The sequence below is a fragment of the Accipiter gentilis genome, chromosome 7, assembly GCF_929443795.1.
Source record: "Accipiter gentilis chromosome 7, bAccGen1.1, whole genome shotgun sequence".
NCBI classification, from domain to species: domain Eukaryota; kingdom Metazoa; phylum Chordata; class Aves; order Accipitriformes; family Accipitridae; genus Astur; species Astur gentilis.
In genome coordinates, this window is record NC_064886.1 from 4,723,037 (window position 1) to 4,742,318 (window position 19,282).

General features: G+C 38.4%; 1 protein-coding gene across 4 annotated transcripts in view; it reads right to left on the minus strand.

The window, feature by feature from the left end:
• The window catches only part of SPPL3 (signal peptide peptidase like 3), a 62,116-nt gene that overhangs the window by 11,525 nt on the left and 31,309 nt on the right, over positions 1–19,282 (minus strand). For 2 of the 4 annotated variants that reach the window (XM_049804927.1, XM_049804929.1), the window contains exons 2-6: positions 13,893–13,970; positions 7,635–7,729; positions 4,487–4,606; positions 1,021–1,099; positions 119–231 (exon numbers count right to left, since the gene is read on the minus strand). In XM_049804927.1, coding sequence (XP_049660884.1) covers positions 119–231; positions 1,021–1,099; positions 4,487–4,606; positions 7,635–7,729; positions 13,893–13,970 — 485 coding nt within the window. The remainder of the gene's footprint in view (positions 1–118; positions 232–1,020; positions 1,100–4,486; positions 4,607–7,634; positions 7,730–13,892; positions 13,971–19,282) is intronic. The other 2 variants (XM_049804928.1, XM_049804930.1) reach the window with 2 other exon arrangements.

A 19,282-nucleotide genomic window follows, 5' to 3' on the forward strand; every position in this document is an offset into this window, starting at 1 on the left:
CAATATTACAACTCAGCAAGCCACTAATATTAGCAAATTTCACCAATCATCACCAGGTGACTGGATGTGTCAGAACAGGCACAAACCAGTAGTAAAATCCCTCAATTCACATACTCACCATCCATAAGGAGCCAGTGGCCAGTTAGGACCCAGATAAGGACAAGCATCACAGACAGAGAAAATGAGAGCAACTCAGCAGCAGTGAAACGCCCGCAGCAGCCAAAGGAAATCCTAGGAACAACATATAAACATGAGCTAGAAGACTTTATGTTTCCATTTAAAGAACAGAAAATGGACGCTGTTGGAATGAGGCTCAACTGCTGGTGAAAGATGCCAAGAACAACTGAAGGGAAGTTCCTTTGCCACAAATAGGTACCAAAACAGCAACAAAAATAAAAGCTTTCCTCACATTCAAATCATGTGCGTAAAAGCCTGAACTACAGAGATGGAAAAAACCCTGTAAATCCTGGCACCTCTCTTGAAATTGTTACCACAAATGCTATTTTCTATTTCCATCTTTTGTATAAGATAGTGCTTTTTGCAACATGAACTCCAGTCACAAGGTAAAAAAAAACCAAACCAAAAACAAACAAATAAACAAAAACTAGTTTCAAAACACGACATTACCAACTGTAATTTTCACCAGTGTAACTATAGTCTCTGAAAGAGCCAGCATTAAAATCCATAGTCCGATGTTAACAAACATTAAAATCCAATACCAAATCCCAAACTCCGAAATCCCAGCCAAAATAAGCCAAACTTCTTAAAACCACTGTTGGGAAATCTAGTCTCCTGCAATGGTACTGCACTTCCCAGGCTGGCAAGCATGCGTGACTTACAGAAATTGTGGTTCCTAGTTTCAATGTGGAAACATGGTGTTGGCACAAAATATATGCACAAACATCAGCCCTGAAGCCCTGAGGTTAATGCTCGTAATCCAAGACTCCGTTAAAGAATTCTCATTAAAAGAAATAAATACAACATACAAGAAGAGAAGCAAAAGATTTCTCGAGTCCTTACTTGTTTTGAGGTGAACAAGGCCGTGTTAAGTACTGGCACATCGGGAGCAGAAGAAAAGCGAAAGCTATTGTTGCAAGGACTAGAAAAAGGAAGAAAAGGTAATATTAGTACATTCAGACCCAATTTCTACAGTACACAAACAAGCTTCTCCAATTTGAAAAAACTCTTGCAACAATGTCCTGTTATCATATGCTGCAGCATTATTAAAGCAAGACCAGCTAAAGGCTCCAAGATTTTCTGCAGAACTTCAATTGTTAGTACCCTTTCAATCTTCAATCAAAACAAAAGCTCTCAAAGGAATGCAACGCCCCATCCCCAAACGTTAAAAAAAAAAAGTCTTAAAGCTATTCATGATCACGTCAGCAAGAAAAGCAGTTTTCAAATATTCTGAGTAAAAAAAAAAAAACAAAACATTACTACAAACTGGTTGAGTTTCTTTTGAAATTCTCCAACATATGACACAGACTAAGCCAGCATAATAAAGGGGTTTTGCCACTTTTTAACTAAGATAGTCACTTCTCTCCCCCCATCTCACTCAAACCCCTTTATTCATTACTGAAGCAGTCCAACTTAAAATAAGCTATATCCAGTAGCTGGCAACTTAAATTTTTTAAAATACGAAGTGCTTTAGGTTTTTGAAAACAGGGTGATAGAAATACATAAATATCCAAATAGACTATTTCCATAAACATTTTCTTTTTTAAGAAACATACTTATCCCACCCACGCATTTGTAAAAACATTTAGTAACTGCTGGTATTTATAATCATTTTTCCTTTCAGTTTTTTAAAAAATAATAGCACTGAATTTGTACTGGGGACTGTTTAAAAGACTGAAGAGTGAGGGTGTGGAGACACAGACACGTCAGCAGCACACATTCAAAACTGCTGTAGCAAGAACAGACTGAAATGAAAATGGAAGAATCGCTTGACATTTTCTGCATGCTGCAAACCAAATCTTTGTGCTGTCCTCTACTCATTCCTTTAAAAATTGGGGTGGTTGGTGGTGGTTTTTAAAAGGGACTTTTTTTTTTTTCTCTCCTCAAGTGAAGATAATGGGAAGGAATCAAACATTCTCTTTAGTACACAGCTTAAGCCAACTGGAGAAAAGAAATTGGTTTGGTCAAACCACAACTTTTCACTCCTCGATTCTAACCCCCTTCTGGTAGGAGGAAGATTTTTTTTTAAAAAAAAAAATCAATTAATTAAAAGGAAAAAAAAAGTGTCTGTATGCAAACAGCACCATGGAAAAATCACAGTTCTAACAATATTTGAGAGAGGATAGAGAAAAAAAAAAAAAAGCAGAATGGGTAGAGAAAGAATGAAGAGTGTGGCAACTCTGCACTCGTTGAACTAGGAACCTTTTCAGAGGCGCCCAGCAAAGAACGCTGCACAGCAATCCTGTGCCCCTGTTGCCCCAAGTCCCGCAGGCCTCGCTGCCTGCCCTGCTCCCTACTCCCCCTCCACCACAGCGGGACTGACCCTTCCTCACCCCAAAACCAGCCTTCTTTCCCCTTGGAATCTCTCCTTCCCCTTCCTCCCCTCCACCTCTTCTCAGTAGGGAACCCTGCGCCTCCTGCCCTCGTATCCCCAACCGCTGCCACCCCAAAGCTGGGCTCATTCAGAGAATCTAAGAATTAAAATGTAATCACAGTAAGACACACGAGCACCGACTCTCAGTCTCGTTCCTGACTGTCCAGGCTTCCAGTTATAAGTTTTTTCTTCCCTCTAGTCTCAATACCTATTATTCAATCGGCTTAACTCCTGTCTGCAGGCAGCGCGCCAACTCTTCAGCTCTGCCCTCTGCTTAGCAGCTGGTCCTGGCCTTGGGCTGCTTGCTGTACCTACCCTTGCTCCTGTCTCTTCCCTGAAAGGCAAATCTTTGTGGGAGGAAGATTCAAGAGCGGTTTAAGAAACCAGACATCGGCTACAATTTAGAAGTCCCCCCACATCAGCCTCTAAAATCTACAAAAAGAGGATGTAAAATAGCATTACTTAAGCTTCAGGGGACAGAAGGACCAAGTCCCACAGCTCGCAGGTTCCCAGCTCCAGGAGGGTCCGCAGCCTGCTGCATAGCCTCTAAGGAGGCTTTGCATTTTAGAGGTTCTGGGGCCAAAGTCCCCTGTGGTTAATGACACCCTCTGATACAAGACCAAGGAAAAGCACAGAAGTGTCATAAAACCAGGTTCAAGAATAAAGGACAACCAAGCGCACTGATCCAAACAGACTCCATCCTCTTAAACCTGCCAACAAGCCCAAACCGACACAGTATCATCTAATTACACACCACAAATGTTACAAATAAAGTTACACCTCAAGGTCATTCTGGAAATAAATGGACCAATAAAATTGACAAAAATTTGTCTTTTCTCATAAGTCTTCCCTTACAATATCTTATATATGTGTGTATATATATTCCCCTAATATCTAGCATACAGTAGAACGTATCTGAAGTAATAATTTATTTTTAAAAGGAAAGAACATAGGTGTCATAGGTCAAAGTTATAAAAGCAGTATTCAACAAACCTCTACAGGACTGTGCCTCCAGAATTAGCGATAGGAGTCTTAAGACTCGTGTCAAGAGCAGAGATTTAGATTTCACCCATCAACATCAGCCGTGCTTAAGAGGCTGGAGAGGATGCACAGCTCAGGAGTTAAGTCGTGAGGGAAAAGCCTGCACTGCATATACATGAAGAAGTAGGAGAGGATGAGAGGTATTTAGGGATTTAAAAATCTTCACAGACTCAGTATGTGGACTGAGGAGTACAATTTTTGAAAGCTGCTGCATATTTGGAGCAGTAGGAAGAATCTTGCTACCCTGAACAGCAGCTGGTCTCTTGAAGAACTGCAAAAAGATCAAAAGGCCAAAATTTTCCAAAAATCAAAGCCCTGCTGTTTATTTAAGTGACAAAATGTAAATAATAATAAACAGGAGCAGAGGACTTCCAATTTATTTGCGGACAACAGTTTCATTTTTGTTCTAGACTCAGGCAGCGTAAAAGATTAATACTCAAAATGCTAGTGAGAGCAGAGGTACCCTTGAAACAAAGAAAAACTGCATAAAGGCAAAAACCAAAATTAAACTAGGAAAATAAGTCACTGGATAGGATCTCCAGAGTTACGCTATGATCCTATAAGGTACCCGAACTATGAAATACCATGTACAGTTCTGAGCACTGATTTATAAACAAGTGAACTTTACGTAAAATAATACATCCAGCATCTTTCAAAACTCTGGCAATTTATAGTTGCATAGGTTTAGCAAATCTCCAAGTGGAAAATACTTCTCAAATAATACTTGTCACTTTATTAATAGCTACAGAGGCAGGAAAATACAACTGTGAAACCTGATGATTTTTTTTTTTAAATGTACTATGACACGTATTATAATTCCTATCAACAATATTTAATTGTATCAACACTTTCTGTTCTATTCCAATTCTTATAAAGAGAAGAAAATTTAGTCACCTGCTGTGCATATTGTAAAGACAACTTGAACTGAATCAAAGAAGAAGAACATAACTAGGAGAGACACAGACGCTCCGATCGGCAGGAACAACGCCTGGGTAGAATCAATGGTTTGAATACCTGCAGAAGAGAGAAAGTGACATTTAACTTGGCCTATTTCTTACCACCTACATATCGACAGCCTGTCCTCACCAACACAACTGAGGACTCTGACAGTATATTCCAGTACAATGCTGGTGCAACAGACGCTTACTCCGAGATCCTCATGCGCTATCATAACCAAGAACAGCAGTCTGTGCAAAAACACTCCAGCTAAACTGCACGATCGCAGTGGCTGGGTGTGTACAGCAACAGCCCTGCTCTACAGAATCCAGGAACTGAAAGTTGAAAAAAAAAGGTATGACTTTTATCTTGTGCCATAGACAGAATTAATAACAAGTTACAAAAATTAACATTATTTAGGGATGAGGGATCATATAGCAATTATACATTTCCTTCATTTTACCCTGAGCAACATAAATGTATTGAACAGAGCATCTGAAAGTTTTATTTAACCTCTCAGCATGAGGTAAAGAGCCTGACCAACAGCAGAGCTGCAGAAGCATTAGGCTGACCGAGCTCATGCAAAGGGCGCCACAGCTTCAAATTCCACTTGGGTGAAGGCCACCATGCACTTCAATTGCATCACTCATTGCAGCACCAGATAACATCAAGCCTCACAATACAGGGCAGTTTTCAAAAAAACACCAAAGCCATTTACCTGTTTATGAAACTATCAACTCAGTTCAGCGTGCACTATAATCACCTTTTATGCTAAAAAACCAACAAAAATTCATGCTCACATTTTATAGCTGGAAGCAATTTTAAACAATGCAGAGATACTGAAGTATTTTATTCTGATTATTTCCCCCACCTCAGCCATGCAGTATGACTACTAGGGATCTTAATAACGGGACAGGACATTTTTAACTATATTTTACCATGAGGTTTTAGAACTACTAACAAAATTGAGAAGATCAGGCTTTGAAAACCCCACCTATGCCTGCAAATTCTAATACTTAACCAGTCTCTGTAGCTGTATTTATATTTGATCATGAGCGTGGGGGGAAAGAAGCCGTAAGTAGCAACCCAATTAAAAATACAAGACATACTTACACTTGTATAGCATTCAAATAACAGGTAACATCTAAAGTAGTCACTTGATAAGAAGTATCCAAAATGTCTCTAATGAAAAATTAATACAAGACTCAGACCTAGATGAGATCTAAACCAGCTTAACATCACGGTGTTATCCTGAAATTAATTAGACACTGCAGTAGGAAGGAGGGTTTTACCAGTCCCAGGATTTTAAGGATAAGCTTTTAGGTTATCAAGCAGAATATCTGTGCATATGTATGTATGCATGTATACACAGACATACACATACAAGTAAATATACACAGTGGGGGTGCAGGTATGTGGAATGTGTCTTTTTTTTTTTTTTTTTTTTTCCTGTGGAAGAGTGGTACGTTGTCTAAATAATGGGTTACCTATCAATGTATCTGAGTTTGTTGAAAAACCTCAAACACATGTGAAATACGAAGTTGTAGTGAGTGTATCTGTCAGAAGTATTTAACCATTTTCATAAAAGAAAAGCTAAACAATGAGCATGGAAGCCATGACACTTGCACTGTATAGTCATTTATGAGTTCAGGTCATGGATCTGTTCTTCTTAAACATAAGTACCACAATAAATTTTAAAAGTAAAAAGCAGAACTCAGTCGCTTGGGATTTCTGTGTTACTGAGGTCTGGTACAAAAGAGTAAAGTACAATATAGATAGCTGAGTGATGAGAGTGTGCAGACACAGAAATTCCGTGTTCTAATCTGTGACTTGCATCTAGTTTCTCCTGCTTTGAGAAAGAGCATTTATTCACATGCCCTTCAACTCCCAAGAGAAAAAACAAACAAAACAAAACCCCAGAAATGACACACTACAAACCACCTTGGCATATGGGAATTAGTGCCTGCAGCGTTAAATGTCAAAGTTCTTCTTTTAATTTCTGATCATTTTGACAGCTAATCCCCTTAATGTGCTTATTCCCCAGCCCCAGACTGCCATCTCTTACTTCCCAGATGCCAAAAGCCTCAACTGTTCATTCCTGGATCACCAAGCACAGCAAACACTTTGCTCTGTGTTGTCAGCAGAAGCAGTGCTCTGACAACTATGTAAATTCCAGAAGTCTACATTAAAAAAAAAAAAAAAAAAGGCAAAAAAAAGCAAAAGACACATACAACATATGTTACTTGGTTGGTTTTTTTTTTTAAGCTATATTTCTTATTTTAAACAAAGTAAACTTAGCATTCAGGGTTTTGTGCACAGGGTTGCTCATATATCTCACTCCTGTCTTCTAAGCTTGCGGAAACTATTCATTCTAGAGCCTGTTCTCAGAATATGGCCATATAAATTGCTATAAGTTGAGGTCAGGTGTGAATTTACAGCACATTCTGTACAACGCATTCTACTCGTAACTGTTCATGTACACATTTTTACCTGCAAAACAGTACATCTCAAATGGTCAAGCTGCCTAGAATCTATTTATAGATTACAGAGGGGACAATCACCACGTAGGAGCTGACACGTTAATCCCCACTCTGAATAGATTGTGTGTAGACACATATTTTGTTGTCAATTATAAATGAGTTGCCCAAAGCCATGTGAACTCTATACTTCAATTTCTCTATTGATAAAGCTGAATCATCCTTATGGGCTTGCTGGCATACCATGAGATCTCTCACTGCTTATGGACTGGCCAATACGTCATAGTGGTAAACTCCAGACAAAGAGAAATTACATTCCCTTCTCAGAACTGTGTGGTGTTTTCTTTGAAAGTAAAGCTGTTTCCATTTCCAGTAAAACCTGACAACTTGTGCAGCATGCGATTTTTATGCGGTATGGAAATGTTACATTGACATTTTAAATTTAGCTTCTGTGGGCATGAACTAGATAGCAGTATTAGTGCATAGCAAGATGGTAAGTGCCTAGGCAAAACAGTTCCATTGTATCAGGTGAATCTAGAATGCACGTAGCTGAAAACACAGGGACATGTGAAGCAAAAGAAGATGCAGCACACTGAGGTGATAGAAGAAAGATAAGGAGTAAAGCTAACCCTTACTGTTATTGGTGCTGTTGCCATTAAAAGACCCAGCTGCGCTGCTATTATCTTTCTCTTTGTCTTGATTCTCAAAGTCCATGTTGAGAGACCTGCAGGAAACAAAGCACACTTAACAGACAAATTTCAAACTCCTATTTAGGCTTGTCAGCTATGGTCTCATCACCATTCTACCACAGCACCCTCTTCCTGAAGAAGCCCTTTAATGCTGATGATTGGAAAAAACACCATACATACCAGAAATTTAAAGAAAAAAAGCTTACACATACAGATGAGGCACCAAATCACACAGGTTCTAATAATGAGACTAGTCACCATAGTGTCTGAACTGGTAAGTGTTAACAACAAATCATAACAAAGATACTTATCTGCATTACTGGGAAGTGTAGAACATGATGCAAATGCAATAAACGTTTCAATTCTCTGATGAATTTGAACTCTTTCCAAGTTCTCATTTTGAGACTTTTCACTCAAATTTAACTATCGGGTTTCATTTTTAAAACAATATTATTTCCTTCCTCTACATCTTGTTATGATAACCAAAACTAGCTTATAAGTAATTGTCTGCTGAATGTAAGGTGTTAACTTCATTGAAAAAGTTTCAGCAAAGTCTAGAAAGTAACTAGATACATATTTTACATACATGCAGAACAGATGACTAGAGGAAGCTCTGAATAAATAGTACAAACTGATACAATTTAATTAATCCATAAGAGCTGACCACATTCCCCTATGTACCCAGCTCAGCTGTAATTGATTCATCTTTCCATTTTGATATACGCACTTTTTAAAAGTTCCAAAACAACACAGTATTCTACCCCTTTTGCCACAGCCCTTCACTTGGAATATAATTTAGAAGTTCATCAAACAAATTTTGGCATAACTTTCTGAAACAGGCGATTTCACTTAAGGTCTGTTTTGGCCAGCAATCATGTCTATTGGTAAATTCTACATTGTTTTTAATAAAAATACTAGCAATCAAGTTAACCATGATAGTTTCTCATTCTGATACATGCATGTTATCCATAATTTAGCTGCATATTTATTTATTCAAATAAGCTACAGAGAACCACCAGAAGCACTGTACAGCTCCCACTGTACAGCTCCTGTCTTAAGTCTGCAGCAGCATCTGAGTATTTCAATTAAAATTCCAGGTCGACAAGCATTAAACTCCTTTTCAAGTTTAGCTGTAAGTGTGCTATGCAAAGTAAACAAATTCTATTAATTCATCAGACACGTAAAAAATACACCACAGTCTTCTACACAATTCTACAGGTATCAAAGTGATTTTGTTTTAGTGTATAGGTTACCTACTACAATGCACAGGTGAGCAATTTTGTGCTGCAGTCACACAACCTGAAATCAAGCACATACAGATCTATAGTATCAAGATAGGTGTGGTGTATTAAAGACAGAGAGTTTGAGCAGTTTCACTGTAAAAAAAAAAAAAACCAACCCCAAGAAAAAGCCTCTTCTAGTACAAAACTGGTTTGTTTCTTCTGCTTCTATTATGCAAGCGCTCCCAAACAGCAGTATGAATTAAAGCAGCTTTGGGGCTCAGGCAAAATACGATGAAGCTTCAACCTCAGACATAACAGTACTTCTACACAGATTATGGATCAACTAAAAAGTTACCAAAAATACAAAGAGGCAACAGAGAACACTAAAATTCTAACAAATTAATCTGTTGTTTTTAGCTTGTTCTTCTAAGATCTGTCTGCTCTCCATCTTGTTTGGGGTGCCTTTATCCTTCATTCACACTTCCTTTTTCCCCATTAGTGCACTGTAGCCTCATAATTTTCCTCTCAAGCTATAAAAATCTGGGATGAAGCTGACAACCCTCCAGGACTTGATCCAAGATTCACCCAAACAGGCTAATTCTCTTCTCAGTGCAGTGTTTCATTCCTCTTTGATTAGCGCAGTTTAGCAAGAACTTCACACCATCATTCTCCCAGTGGCATCGGGCAACTCATAATTTAAGGGATTGCTATCAGCAAAGAAAAGTGGAAATAAACTATTAGATCTACTGCTCATAAACAAATTCAGCACCTCTCCTTTCACTGCATTAGTGTCAGCAATTATTACATTATTACCTATAAACATCCCTACCTCTAATGTAAGCATAAATTAGGAAATTACTTTCACTTAGCAACACAGCTGCTGATCCAAGACAACTTCTGAATAATCTCCAACCGTTTTATGATTTGGCTCTTCCCTCTGCTACAAATTATCACTAACATAATAAAAAAATTGAGAGGGGATCACTGAAACATCCTCAAAAAAATTTAAAAATTATATTGTAAAACAAGATATACTCAAAGCTACTGGAACTGGACTGTAAAGAAATTGCAAGCTGCGAAACGTTTGCTTTTTTGTTCAAGTTTCTGCTGGGCTTCCAAAGGCAACACTCAGCCAGCACTCCCATCGGGCAATAAACTACACCGTTGTTTCTTCTGTGCATCCTCACAGTGCACGTTGGTAGGATTTCTAGCACAATGTTTCAAAGCAAGCAGGGGCTCAGCCTCCCACAGGGAGCCACTCAGTGGGGTTACACTGAGGCCAAAGGAATGAGTAAGCTGCTGGCACATTATTATCATGAAAGTTCAGATTCAACTATGGATCACTTCCACTGCAGTAATGCTTCAGGGAAACCCTGCGGGAGAATATTCTTATGAAACAAGGGAGGAAATATGAAAGCAAGTATGGATCCATAGAGTCGCTTGCAGATGCAATATATTGAGAAGTTCCTACTTGCTCTTAGTGAGGACAGTCAACCCGTCTGATCAGCTCTGGGACTATGAGAATTGTGGGTTGCCACAGAATTGCTAGATTTCAATTGCTCTAAATAAAAAATTACAATCAGAATCAGTCATTGACCTCAAACAGTTTAATTGAATCAAATCTTAATGCGTGTTACAGCGAGTGAGCCTAAAATATGTTGTGTGCTCTAACATTGCTACAGTTGCTTATAAAACATTGCTGTGAGATTAAAGGACAAGTTCCAATGCAAGATCTGGAGTAGAAATAAGAATAGTGGAAACCATAGCAGAAAGTGCATGTAAAAACATTTTCATTTACATGGAGTAAGAATGCCCGAGTCCCACGCCTGTGATAAGAGCATCTCACCTTTGGCATGTATTTTATGTGCACCCACTTGTGTGTGCACACGTGCAGACAACCTTTGTAGCATTCAGTGAGGTCTGCCCAAATTCCCGATTCCACCCTGCCAGCGCTGCGGCTTTAGACGCTTACGAACTCCATAGCCTTTCTCTTTAAGTTTTATTGTGAAATACGTATCCTGATTTCTGTAAATGTCAAGTCATAAAGCCAAGCCTAAGGACACTGCTTGAACTATATTCTATTTACACTCTTATTTTGGGTACCCAAAGCCTAGAGATAGAAGACACCAGTTTCATTCCATGCTTCTTGGTTTGTTTTAAAAGCAGATACTTGAACAGGTAGATTCTGGGTTAAATCTGGCTTTACGTAAGCCGAGAGACCATGTCTGGATATGTGATAGGATAGAAAAAGATTTAGCTGTTACCTGCCTGCAAAGTAACCCCAACATTTAAATCACAGAGAAGCACTTGGACAAGAACCGGTAGGAACCCATAGGAAACAACCTGTTTCAAGCTAAGCTCGCCTCTTTAAAAAGCCATAACTAACACATATAGTTGCATGTTCCAATTTACAGCTTGTAACGGTTTAAAGGATTATACTTGTCCCTTTGGCAGTCAATGATAAAGTATATAAAGTTCAAGGACTGAGAGACAGTCCGAATGTATATGGGAGAGACGTTCAGAAGGGCTTGAAACTACAACTCCTGACCCAGCACAAATGTAGGAAGGAAATGCTCGTTCATCCACAGTAAGAGAAGCGGGGAACTCAACTCTGTAAACTTCATTCTGGATGTAGACTTTACCCATGATCTGTTAGACATTCTGACTATTTTGAGGGTTTGGGGTTTTTTGGTTTGTTTTGGTTTTGGACAAATGCTGCTTGTATGAGTAACGACAGTGGACCAATGCTTTCCTTTGTTCCCCTGAAACCTCTTGCATTAGATTAGATCTACCACGCACGTGGATTTTATCCTAATGACTCACCCACCCAATTCTTTCTGATCCTATTACTGCACTTCTGTTTAAGTCACTTGCCAGCAATACCACAGTAACTCTACTGGCTTCTTTTCAGACTGAAAATCAGAAACAAAACCTGCTTTCTGCAACATGAAGGTTAACTAAGGAATGCTATTTGCTTTTTTGTCTTATGACAGCTCCATTTGAGACGAAGCACTCAAATGTAGATGAAGACATCATTGTTGTCATTTGAGAATGAGCACCCTAAGCTGTAACTTTCGTCTTTCTGGCAAGTCACTTTTCTAAGAAAATCCACCCACTTTGCCAGAAGTTTTTTATTTTACTACTTTAGAAACTTCCAGATGAATATAATTTTTCAACTTACTACCACACTTGAATTCCTTAATTAACTTAATTCTATCTTAGACCCCTTTGTTAACACCACTGTACAATTGTCTGTAAAAAGCCTGCTTTTGACCTCACTTGCTGACCAAACAGAATGGGAATCTTTCCAAGTCACCATCATAACTGTGGGTTTCAGCTCAGGCGTCTGCTAAAGAAACTGCATATAGGAAATTAATTAGGAAATTCATTTTAAAACTTTGGGACCCTATCTTGGTCTGTAATAGCTTGCACCTTGGTGTCTTCAGGATACAGGCAAAGGAAGTGGACTAGAACAGGGCATTTCCTCAATTGATTTGTATCCATCACCATTCCACTACTTCATCCAATAAGTTAGATTGTTCTGAAGTTTGCAGTCCTTGTTAAGTGAGCAGTTTTAAATGTAAATCTGGACAAGATGGTAAGAGAGCATGTCTTACAGGAATAGGATGGCAAACAGCAGGGGAAAATTTTTTAAGAGCAAGGAGCTCCGAGAAGGGCAGGCAATTTAAGTTCAAGACCTCCTGCTGTTTTACATTGCATTATGTTTTCAAAATTTAATTTTAATAATTGTTATGGCTTCTTGCAGCCAGATGCATAGTTCCTTTTTACACAACTGCATAAATTCAAATAGTTAAAAACTGAATTAGTCCCTCAACTATATGCTAGACTGACTCAAAACTCGAAGAAAAAACCCTAAACATTTCTCAATTGCTACTCACATACAACCTTTTATTTCTTTTGCATTTTCATCATCTCTAGATTTTGTCTTCCCAAAGCCTTCTATTTTAATTCCATCAGCAGTGCTGTTACCTAATACTCGCTGGCAACAACAGATAGCTCCTACCAAAAATTGGCTCTTTCATTATATGATTTTATTAACTTATTTATGATGGCGTTTTAAAACCTCTTATCCTCACAGCTGCAACTTACATCATATGTATGACCACGGCTATCATCTATTTCAGAAATACTCATGGCAGTTCAGAGACTTCATAGTGAATGTATGGCCTTTCATCATAGACTTGTTAAATGACAGAATGTTATTCAAGAAACAGGAAGAAAAACATGCTGTACTTAAGTTTGAAAAAAAATTATCATACTTTCACGTTGTGATGAATATTTTTTTTTTAATATGTCACTATGAATCTCATTCCTTAGGTGCTACTACATTAAAACAAACTGTATGATACAAGATGTAAGTCTAAAGGGACAACAATGATTTCTCTAAACTATTCTCAAGTCTCCTAAAGTGGGGCACATTTGATTTTTCAAGATTCAAACTTATCCTGCAGCAGTTATCAGACACTTTGCTGGATTTCAACACTGATGGTGTTTCCCACTTCTCTATTAAGCTGTTACTAACACTAAAGTAGATAGCATTGGGACTCGGGAATCTCCGTTTTACAAAACTTGTTTGCAATCACAACAAGGACATGCTGAATCAACCAACACTGAAACATTATATATAAAATCCTACTATTGATAACACTACATTCCTATCTCTCTTAACATTGCTTTTATACCCTCCAAAACACAATTTTACAGAGCTGTCTTCAAGGACTAACATCTAAGTTACCTTATATGTGCCTGTAACTTGACATACAATTCTATCTTTCAGAAACCCCAACTAGCTACTTTTTCTTCCTTTTCCATTTCCTTTTCAAAAGCAAGAAATAGTTCATTTACATTAGCCAGTCTGACAAAGATACAATGAAACAAAAGGTATAAACTGTATTCAGTCACTTGCCATAATTTTATTTGAAAAATTCTGCAGAACCTTAAAGAAAAATCTTACCTGAAACTGCCGTAGACTATGAGAAGAATAGAAATCAGGAAGGTAGAGACTTGACTGGAATCCACAAGGGAATATGCCCTGGAATTGGGAAAAAGAAGGCAGGTGTGTCATTACGAGTATCCATTTCTCCAGTGCCATTTGCTAATTCTTTTTCTTATTATAATACAAATAGAGAATTGGATGACAAATCTTTATGGCAGCGCTCTCTAAAGTTCTTGTGTCATCTATGAATATAACACCTGTAGCTTGTAAATTAACTTTTTATATTCAACACCGCAGCATGCAAAATCTGTACAACAACCAAAAAACCATTCAAAAGCCTTATGGTAACTTGCGCAGAACTCACCACATTCGGAATTTTTTTCCCCTCAAACACATTAAAATTGCTTCAATTGCAACTAATGCAACCTTGGATGTAACTAACACTAACCTGCTTTTTGTAAGACTTCTTATGTCTTAATTGATAATAGTTATGTTGCAATATGGCAGTCAAGGTTCATTTAGTCCAGGAAAACAAAACAAAACAACCCAAACATCACAACAAACTGCAATATGCATTTATTAAACCACATGCAATTACTTCCCTATTACATCTTGCACACCACTTGATACAGGATTCCCAACAGAAATTTCAGCAGGAGCCTTAAGACCAGCTTTATTTAGATCAATTTCCTGATACAACATACCTTTGTGTTTAAAGCACAGAAATATAAATATTAATATTCACCATTTCCCCCCCCCCATCCTTGACAGACCAAACCCTACTCTATAGCTTACACTGAAACTTCTTTTCATCTGGACATGGGAACAGAAGGCAGCCTCAGCAAGTTCCCAGCTGACAGCCAGCTGCGGAGAGTGGGTTTGATATACTGGAGGACAGAAAAACCTTTAAGAGGGACCTTGAGGAACGGACCAACAAGACGACGACAGCTCGCAAGTCAAGAGAAACGACCACTCCCTCTACTTAGCACTTGTGAAGCTCTATCTTGAGTCTTGCGTACAGTTTTGTGGGCCCCAAAAGAGAAAAACACTGGCACGCTGGAGTGAGCCAAGTAGAGGGCCACCACGCTGGTGGGGGTACAACGTATGAGGAAAGGCTCCGGGAGTCACACTACAACTCCCAATTATTCTTCAATAACTTGTGCTAAAGTAATGGAAAAGAATAATACCCAATGTTAATTGCATTAGTCTTATCCTACAAAAAAAGACAACTAAACATTCCTGAAAACCAACCGAAAAGCCTAATTTCAACAAGGCTAGGGATATGGAACAAAAATAATTGAATTACATGATAGTTCCAAATTAAATAGCACCAAACAAGTAAAAACTACAGCTACAAGACAGTTAAAGAATCACTCATCTCATTCCCAATTTAAAAGCAATTCAGAGAAAATTACCAGACCACTAAACATACACTTTAAAATACTTTTTTTAATATATAAACACAAATGTGAACCTTCTACTATAGAAAGTCAATATTAACTATCACTGAAAAACAGACTGCCTCTTCTAGATGAAATTATATACTTGTTGAACAAGCTCTTAAAAAATGAGAAACTACTGTTGTTAACTACCATAAATAACTTCAACATTACCCCACACTGAAAGTGAAAAACAGTTGTCTTATTTGCTCATAAAGTTGGCCAACACATAAAGATGATCCTAAGCTTTATATTTTTTTTTTTTTTTTTTTTTTCATTTCGGTCATGTTTGACCTTTAGTTTCCAGGTTATGGAACAGAGGTCTTAAAAGCATCCATGAAGATCAATATACTGAATTGCAAATACACGCAATACGTAGCTAAGCACTTCCAATAAATGCTGTTCAGGTTATATACAATATAGTTCATAGCATATTATTTTTAGCCAATGATTAGAGCCAAGCAGACACGAAGAAGAAAACGGCTTAAGGATGGTCACACTAGTTTTATATCCTGTTACAAGCTTCAATTTGAAGGGAGAAGCATTCCTTCACCCAACCCTGAGTGAAGGCAAAGGGAGACTTTGCATCCTGTTCGGATTTGAGAATAAATAGTGGAATTAATCTACTAAAAGAACCTTCAGGAACTCCAAATTTATAAGAAAAGCAAAATGATTGAATGGAATTTCAACTGGAATTAAACATGTCCAGGGTTATGGACTAAATTTTATTAACTGATGTTCATAAAATTATATCTTCATAAAATGGCAAATACTTTTGAGACGAACAATGTTTTCTATGTAATTCATCAGTCGGTGGCAAGTTCAGAAGCTATGATAATTAAAATGCCATTTCATCGTAATTACTAAACATTAGGCAAAACAAGGCTGTAAATGTTAAGATAGATTTATAAAACAGATAAAATAAGAACGATACATGGATCACGCATCAGTCCTGTCCATAATCCATTAAGTTTTGTATTAAAAACTAAGGGCGCTTCAGTACAATGAAAGAAATTGAATACGTGCAAACCCACTCTAAACAATGATCTAATAATATACCATAACCCTACTGATAGGCTGCAGTGATGATTAGGACAGCTATCTGCTGATTCTATGCAAGGGAGAAATGAGAATTAAAGTCCTTCCACCCTGCACAAGTGCAATAGTCTAACTGGAAACTTGCCGCACACCAGTGGTGTTTCCTGACTTATTCGCACAGAGAACTTATAGCAGGACATCCTAAAAACTCAATGTTGGTATTGTGATCATGGTCTGGGAAAACGCATCTTCACTGATACCCCAGCAAACAGGGCCAGGGAGATAGATTCACACTTCCCTTCTTCCTGAGGCAGGTGGGAAAAGAGCAACGCAAAACACACACAGTATGACAAGTCTAAGAGTAACCACATGGCAGGAATGAAGCGAGCAGCTCAGGCATGTCCAGGTTCCATCCAAAGTTTCCAACACAAGTAGCACACAAGGAAACTTTTAAGAATAATTTTATAATGCTTAAGTGAATCTCATCATAATAAAATCCTGCATCTTTTTCCCATCTATTTTCCCTACATTATATAAGGTATTGCACAAAACCTGGAAACAGAACTGCTTCCTAAAATCCTAACCACTGGACAGTTCATTAACAGACTAAACCCCTTGACTGCAAATAAATGCTTTCTAATGCATTAACCTAGACTAGAGATAATAAGCAAATGACAGCATCACATGAAAGAATCAAGAAGTAAGATTATGTCAAAGTTTTGAATATTATTCAAAATGCCAGAGAGTGATCCGCAAACCCATTTGTATTTTTAACTGAAATTTAAATGACCTTCTACAAGTCCAGAGTCCATTTGCATATAACTGGATTCTCCTATAAGCATATTGCAAGTATGCAAGTTCGCATACTCTCACAGCCAAACACGGCATCAGTCCTACGTTCTTCCCAAATGGGATCAGCCAAAACCAAAACAAAATCCCTCACTTATAAAATTTTTCAGAAGTTAGAGTGGACTTCATGCAGTCACATTTAACCAGCCTTCCACTGCACATATAAAAACAAAACCATCTTCCTTCTACAATGTACTTTTGTAAAATCAAGTATAATCTCAGAAACTTATGCACAGAAAATGCCTGTAACAAAGGACAACTATATATATGTGCTTGACTTAAATAATTATTTTAGACACAATTCTTAGTACTGACTACATGACAATCTAAAAAAAATATCGTTATTCTTCATTCTCATCCTGAAAATTAATACTGGACAAGGCCACGCTAAAGACTGCTGTCTTTTGAAGGACTGACTTAAGTGCAGTTCATCTGCATGCCACTTTACAAGAACAACTACCAACCCATTTCTAAACCGTAGTATATATGCAGAACACTGCTCAAAATACAAAGACGCCATTGGTTTTCCCAGGGAAGTACATTTTTTAGGATTCTTACACTACCACACCTGAAATTCAACAGCCATGTAAGGAAGTTGTTTTACAAGTTATTTAATCAGGCTATCAGACAGATTCTTGCTAACTCAGTCAAGTAACAAATAACTATTCATAGTTATTAGACCCATATATTAGACCCAAGTACTTTACAAACCCAAACACACTGATTGCTTACTTTTCTCTGTAAGCTCCTTTTCTCAGCCAGCTAGTGAGAGGTAACTTCCCAAATGCCTTCTCTACAACTCGAGAGCTCACTCTGAACCTGCTTCTTTACACAGCTGAGATCAATTTTAGCAAATTCTCTGCCATTAGGCATCTATTTCTGGCAGCTTCATGGGCAAGTGCTTACAACACAGAGCTTGCTAAGGCATGCCAAGACAGAGACACAGCGAGCACTGTTCTATAACATATTCTGTGTGTCAGCCCTACAGCTATACAGTGAAAGTATTGTCCAGACAACAATCGAAGCAGCGAGCTCTCCAGCCTGGCACAGACTGCTCCATAGACCTTTACCTACAGAACAATTCCAGGGATGCCCAGCCATTGCAACACACCACGACTTCCACGCGTCCCAAACAGTAACCATGCAAAATACGCCACACCAGCTACAGCTGGCGTTCCAAGCAGCACTCTCCCTTCTTCTGGGAAAAAATGAATAACTTCTGTATTCCCAAGGGAACAGAGACCCACTTCATTCCCAGCTGGAGAAGATGGTAACCAGCTAATAAAAGCTGCAACAACAACAGTAATAGCATTACATTAGAGACACTTGCAAGCTCTCTTTCCTCTGTATCAGTAGCTGCAGGTCAAGCTCTCTTTTCCCCTGTGGCTACAGATCCAAGCTCACCTGTCTCTGACTGTGAACCTTCACCCTACAGGGTCTCTGCCATCTGACTGCTTTGGAATTTCTTATAAAACCCCTCTTTTAGCCCTAATGTTCTCCTCTTATGTACTTACTTCTGAAATCCTCCGTTTTTGTCATTTCTTTTGCACTTCCAACTCAAGAAAATCACCCAGTCAATGCAAGCACTGGTTTTCACGTTTCAGCTCTTATCATCAAAAGGTAAGCAGTTTCTTGGCAAGAGTCTCAACAGTCCTTTCGAACCAGCAGGAGTCCCTTAGGCAAAGCCTGGTACTTCTTTTTGCCCTCCATGTTGAGCAGTAAGTATCTGCAACTCACTTTGTTCAATGAAGACCTGGAGAAACACAGAACTAGAACTAAATGTGTCTCCTGATGATGGCACAGACCATTACCCTCTACATAACCTACTTGTCATGGGCCAGTCTGACGTGACCACAAGCCAACCCTGCCATTACAAAAGCAACTTTTTCTCACCAGTCACCTATTCTCTTTCTTCCATCCTGTGCCAGCACAACCATTTGCAAAACCACATGGAAAACTAGATCAGGGGACTTGTCTGCTTGAATAATGATGGGGAATGAACGGGAAGGTTTCTCAAGTGATTCAGATTCCTGATCTGGCATGTTTCTGGACATAAAATCAAAGAGGAAAGACTTTTCAGTG